Raw genomic sequence first — 6,618 nt, forward strand, 5'->3', positions numbered from 1 at the left:
CCTCATGGGTAAGTGTCCAATCCTGTTCCTCACCCCCTCTTTGAATCCACTGGGAACTCTGAGAGCTCAGAGTTCACATCCCTGTGGAATGGACTGATGGGCTCTTTACTGGAAGACACATTTCCTGTCTCTCCCCTTTCCCATTGGGCAGGATATGGACAGAGAAGTTAATGGATTTACTTCGCTGATACTGTGTGGTACCAAATAGGACCCCAGCCACAAAGTCTCTGAGGTATACACAGATAGGAAGGCTAAGGAGAGATGGCAGTATTCCTTCTCCAGTGGTGGAATGTGCCACACACACATGCACACAGTTACTGAGTCTCTTTTCTAGACCTGAATAGAGCTATAAAGCTTTCTTGGCTTGAGCATGTGTGGGCACAGCTTGTGCTCACGTGTACATACCAGCAGAGAATAAGCAATGTTCAGACATAAGCAGCCTTCAGTTAACGTGGCTGAGGCTGGTGCCAATGGGGACAGAGCCTCCTCAAGGGGTCCAAGTAGACAGAAGACACAGCGACAGGTTTCTCTGCTCTTGCTCAGACCTGACGAGGCGGTAGCCCAGCAAGTTCATGGTATCACCACAGACTTTCTGAAGTCGAGAAACCTTTTCATAAGGCAAGGACTGGCGCCAGGCCTGGGAGATACTGAGGGCATCCCTGGAATCTGTTTTGAAGGAGTGGCTACCCATGCCCTTGCCTCGAGTGATGTTGTGCACCCAGGCCTGGAGGTGTGGCAAGAATTTCAACCCTGTGTATTCATACATTCGGGCAGTCTGGGCCAGGGGGTCCTGGACCATGTCCTCATAGCGCATGAGCAGGTAGCGCTGCTTGAGGGCTTTGGGCAAGGTCTGAGCAGCCTTATAGATCTCCAGCTGGCTTTGACAGATAACCTGCATCACATAGTAGGGTTTGTCATCCTCCTTGAGTTTCTGCTGCTCCTGTCCCATCACAATTTGGCTGTCAATCATGAGTTCACTTGTGGTGTGTTCTCTGGAACGGAACACCGCCCGGGGGTCCCGAACCAGGTGCACGATGTGCAGATTGAGGGAAGGGTCCCTCAGCAGCGGGTAGAGCACCTGCAGGTTGAAGAAGCGCACCTCCTTGAGCACCACGTGGCTGTAGTTGCGGCAGGCCTTCTCCACCATCTCAAAGGGCTGTCTGCTGCATAGGGTCTTGCAGCGAGCCCTCGGTGTGATGGTACCCCGTGGGAAGGCGTTGCAGGCAGGCGGGGAACACAGAGCCCGGCTGGTTTCCCACTGGAACAGGCTGGACTGTATTCGGGGACCAGGTTTCATGTAGGCATCAAAGACGCTCATGTCACACAGAAAGATGGACCGTATCAGATCCCGCACCGCCATATGCAAGTTCCTGGAGGTGCTTTGTGTGAAGGTCATCCAGACGTGCCAGGCAGGCTCCATCAGGTAGAAGACATCCGGGTGCTGTCCGAAAAGCTGCCCCAGAAAAGAAGAGCCAGAGCGCCAGGAAGACAGGACCAGTACATGCATGGGCTTGGGCTCCTCCCTCGTAGACAGGGAGTTGAAGTTGTGGTTGTACAAATGGATGTATAGAATGAAGATGGCCATCTGGGAAGCCAGGAACAACAGCAGTGGCCTCATTTTGGGGGGCAGTACCATCGTGTTGAAGTAGAAGACCTTTAAGGAACAAGCAGAGGGGCTGTGATGGGCTGTTGTTTTGGTGTCTGCCTTCTCTTCCCTCCTCAGCCAAAGCCACCTTCTCCCCAGTCCCTACCAGTGAGCAATGCAGAGAGCTGGAGCCTTCTTGCAACCGTTTGCACAAATCCTCCTCAGAATCAATTCCTGACTCTTACAATTTGTGTGTCAATAAGGTCTATTTATTTTAGGCTCTTTACCTTCTCTCTCCTTGTCTTTCTTGTCCTTTTGTGCTATCAAAAATGTCTAAACTCTGCCATATTTCATCATTCATTGTAGGGGAACAGCTCCACCCTGGCGCCCTGGTGACATGCACGTCTTCACTCAGGCCACTAGGCAAAGCTTAACTGCAGTCTGGCCCAAATTGTGGTTGAAAGCCCTAAGGTTCCTTCGGAAACTAAGGAAGATAAGCTGGCTTATGAAGAACTACCATGAGGCCACCCTCTTTTCTTGAGATTGCCACCTTACCTTTCTTTATCTCAATGAAGCACAGTACTCTCAGTCCACTGAAGGTTATGGCTGCAAGCTACAAAGCTGCTTGGCTTTAGTTTGGAGTAATCTCCTCAGTGTCACGTGGTCCCCCTGATTTGGTGTCACCCTGTGGGACTAGGAACATGGGGAGCTGACCCAGTGCTGACCTCACATTATGTGGAGGTAATAAATTATCTGAAGCTATTTAGGTAGAATTGTCTCTTTACAGCCAACTCTGTAAAGTGTGGTGAGCCAACCTGAGCTGCAGTCATGATACTGTGGCCTGTTAGGGACTGTGCTGCCACTTGGGAGATGCTGGGCCACTTAACCTACTCAGGGCTGCCCAGTATGGTTGGGCATGTTGTGTGCTGGACAACCCTAGGGAATGCTATCTCATCAAGAATTTAAGATATTTATTATTTAAAAAATGTTCTGGTAGGTAACAGTAAACTAATTTTGTCTGACAGAATAAGTATATTAGATTGATTTGCTAGTTGTTAGATCCTATATAATAAAAGGGTAATATGCAAATTGACCAATCAATGGAATGACTGTTCCTATGATACACACTGACCACCAGGGGGCAGATGCTCAATGCAGGAGCTGCCCCCAGGTGGTCAGTGCGCTCCCATAGGGTGAGCACCGCTGAGCCAGAAGCCAGGCTCACCCGTGGTGGCAGGAGCCTCTCCGTCTCCGTGGCCGCACTAAAGATGCCCAACTGACAGCTTAGGCCTGCTTCTGTGGGACATCCCCTGAGGGCTCCCAGAATACGAGAGGGCACAGGCTGGGCCGAGGGATTCCCCCACCCCCGCCCAAGTGCATGAATTTCGTGCACTAGGCCTCTAGTGTTAAATATTTAGAGAAGCGAATTTCACTTTGTGATTCTCTGTAAGGCTCACACAATCCTGAGCTACTCCTGTCACAGTCGGGGCCCGCTTTGTGTGAAAAGACCATGGTTCTCAGCGTCATGTTAGAATACTATTCCAAGGGAGATCTTAACCCTCTTCAGGGGTTAAGATGATTCTGGATCATTTTGAGTGACTTACTAACTATTAAGAGATAAGATAGCCTTGGCTGGTGTGACTCAGTTGGTTGGGTGTCATTCCATGCACCAAAAGGTTGCTGGTTTGATTCCCAGTCAGGGTGCATGCCAGGGATGCAGGCTTGATTCCCGGTGCGGGGTGTGCAGGAGGTAGCCGATAGATGTTCTGCTCTCACATTGATGTTTCTCTTTCTCTCTCCCTCTCCCTTCCTATCTCTCTAAAAAATCAATATTTTAAAAAAGAGCTAAAATAGCTTATTTCACAAAGGATAAAATATTAATAGTAGCAAGGTGCTAATTTGCATATCACTATATAACCCAGAAGTTCTTCCTTCAAGCTTTAATAAAGAAGAGAAAATATATTTCTAGACAGTAACTGGAGTTGATTCAGGGTTGTTACTTTCCTGGTGACAGGTCTTATCACAATTTTAAAAAAAGGTTTTACTAGGTAATAGTCACATGGTTCAAATAGTTTTTAAAAATATCATTAAGTATTGGGGGATCACTTCATGAATTATATAAATGTCAAAGCACTATGCTGAACACCTGAAACAAAAATAAAATCATACTGAATGTCAACTGTAATTGAAAAATTTAAAAAACCCACAATCAAATAAAAAACACACACCAGTATACAAAAAAAGTATCATTATCATGGACATTAAACCCACAGATTCAGAATTTAAAAGGAGGCTTCCTAAGATTCTGCAGCAGAAAGGAAATAAGAGAAGTACTTGCCAGCCCACAGCTTGCCTGTCACTCGGTCTGTCACATACTGCACGGTAGGCAAGGGGAAATCCTGTGACAAGGAGCTGTGTCTGTGGAGGAGGCCTGGTCATAAATTAGCAAACTTCTAGAGCTATTTGTAAACACAGGTAAAGACATACTTTTTATTTTTTTTATTTTTTTTATTTTTATTTTTTAAATATATTTTATTGATTTTTTACAGAGAGGAAGGGAGAGAGATAGAGAGTTAGAAACATCGATGGGAGAGAAACATCGATCAGCCGCCTCCTGCACATCTCCCACTGGGGATATGCCCGCAGCCCAGGTACATGCCCTTGACCGGAATCGAACCTGGGACCCCTCAGTCCGCAGGCCAACGCTCTATCCACTGAGCCAAACCGGTTTCGGTAAGACATACTTTTTAAAGAGGCCACAGTATTGTCCTGGGGGAAAGAACACCTAAAATGTTGATCTGTTTCTGAAGCAGTAACTTCTTCTCTATTTACTAACAGCTAATATTTACCTATTAGCTGGTGTTTTGTCATCACTGTCAGTGAAAAGTCCGCTAACACTGTCCTCCATCTGCCCATTTCTAAACTTGCTCCCAGATAGCAACTGAGTTCATTTATTAAGTCCTTTCAGTTGCTTTTTTTTTTTTGAATACATAAGAAAATTCAAATGTATATGTGTTCTTATTTTTCCTTCTTTATAATGCAAAAAGCAGCAAGTTAATCCACCCTCGCTACACCTCACTTTTTTAGCTTAACAGTATATCTTGGAGAGCTTTCATGGCCATATGTAAAGTGTTTCCTCTTTCCATTTTACCACTAGAATAGAATACTATTGTGTGGATATACCACAATTTATTTAAACAGTTTCCTCATTGATGGACTTTTGGGTTATTTGCCATTTCAAAAGCCTCAATAATGACCTTTATATTCACACATCATTACTCATGTATGTAAGCTAATTTCCCAGCAACAGAATTGCTAAATCAAAGAGTACTGATGTATCTTTGATATCTATTGCTCCTGAAGCCTTCATACTGGTCACAAACCATGCTGTAGGTCCTGAGTTCCAGAGATTCTAGGGAATGGAGCTCAGAGGAAGAATTGGGCAGCCGCAGAGGTGACATTGGGAGTTTATAGTAGAGCGTTCTTGGCCAGTTCATGGGCTTCCCATGGAAGTCCCCTGAACCTTCTGGGAAGTGTGCAATGACCCAAGCCAAGCCTTGTGTGTCGGTGGCACAGAAACCCCTTTCTATCATTCATTACAACAATGCGTTTCCTCCCTGTGTGCCAGAAGGAGCCAGTGAGGATCATCTCTCCTTGGTGGCCAAAAAGTGCTTTGCTATGTGCGAGGGAAATGCCAGTGATTGGTAATCCCTGGCTTGGCCCTTACGGTTAGAACAGGAACAGCGAAGGTGTGCTCCTAGTTCTTTGCAAATTGAGCCCAAATGGAAATGATTAGACACCAGGCCATTATTGATAATGCTCCTACCCCTCAAAGACTCAAGAGGTAACTTTAGCAAGAGATGTTCTCCCAAAGGCCATGTGAGCATGAAGAAAAGTTTGAAGCAATGGAGCAAAAGAGAGGAAAGTGAAGAAGAGAACTTGACCTGTGCACAGTTATCAGGAAACAGATAGAATTTTATAAGCAGGGCCTGTCATCAACTCAGGCAAAAGCTAACCTTTCCTTGGGATTAGACAAGGAAATGTTTCAAGTTACCCCTTTCCTCCCCATAATCCCAGCTTTGAGCCAACTCGGTGTCCTGAGCAGGGCCTTCTGACTCTGTCCCCAGTTGACCTCAGAAGTTAGTCGTTCTTGCTTCTCAGGAATTCCCATGGAAACCCTTTGACTTCTTTCTCTGTTTGTTTGTTTTTCCCATGGGCACTCTCCCTGGCCAGAAAGAAAGTATGCTTTTGTCAAGTGAGTTCCATCTTTTATCTCTGGTGGGATTGAGGCACATCCTGGATCTAGGCAACATGACGGGCGGACCAGAACTGCTAGGGAATGCTTTAAGGTGCATCTTGGGCAAAGCTCATATCTGCAGAGACTATAATAAGTGGTAGAGATGGACATTCTTTTTTCTTTAACCCGGGGATATGTTTTTTTATAGATTTGAGAGAGAGAGGAAGGGGGACAGAGAGAAACATCGATGTGAGAGAGAAACATTGGTCAGTTGCCTCCAGTACGCACCCTGACCAGGATCAACCCACAACCTGGGTATGTGCCCTGATCAGGAGGTGAACCCTCAGCCTTTTGGTGTACTGACGACGCTCCAACCCACTGAGCCACCTGGCCAGGCGAGAAGGACATTCTTGAGACCCTGGGAGAAGCGAGGTGATGTGGCTCCGGAAGAAAAGGGAACCGGCAATCTCTTCTAACCTAGCCACTACCTTTCCCCGATTGTTCTGCACTCATCTCCTCTGTAGTCCTTGGCATCGATAAGCATTTTTAGGAAGTCTGTGACCTGCCTCCATCTCAGAGCCCCTGCTCCACCTTCCCAAGTGTTCTTTTCTGCCTGTTCAATTGCATGCTTGAATCCCGCCCTCCCTGTTGTCCGAATCCTAAATCTGCTCATCTCTAGCCTGGCTTTGCCAGTAAGTACTAGTAGCCTCTCTCTTCTGTTCCTCAGCTCTCCACATCAGCCACTGCTGCCCCAAACTACCTTTTAAACGTGCAAACTGGTCACTCTCCTCCTTAA

The 6,618-nt window shown here is 46.5% G+C and overlaps 1 protein-coding gene across 1 annotated transcript; it reads right to left on the reverse strand.

Moving 5' to 3' along the window:
* Window positions 1–487: 487 nt before the first annotated feature.
* CHST4 (carbohydrate sulfotransferase 4) lies at window positions 488–5,799 on the reverse strand (the record flags this gene model as incomplete). The annotated part of the gene is made up of 2 exons (XM_081107991.1): window positions 5,640–5,799; window positions 488–1,654 (listed from the first exon to the last, which is right to left on the reverse strand). Exons 1-2 carry the CDS (start codon window positions 5,754–5,756, stop codon window positions 488–490), a joined length of 1,284 nt encoding a protein of 427 aa, XP_080964117.1. The 5' UTR covers window positions 5,757–5,799.
* Between the last annotated feature and the right edge of the window lie 819 nt (window positions 5,800–6,618).

This window comes from Myotis nattereri, assembly GCF_964212035.1.
Source record: "Myotis nattereri genome assembly, chromosome: 15".
NCBI lineage: Eukaryota > Metazoa > Chordata > Mammalia > Chiroptera > Vespertilionidae > Myotis > Myotis nattereri.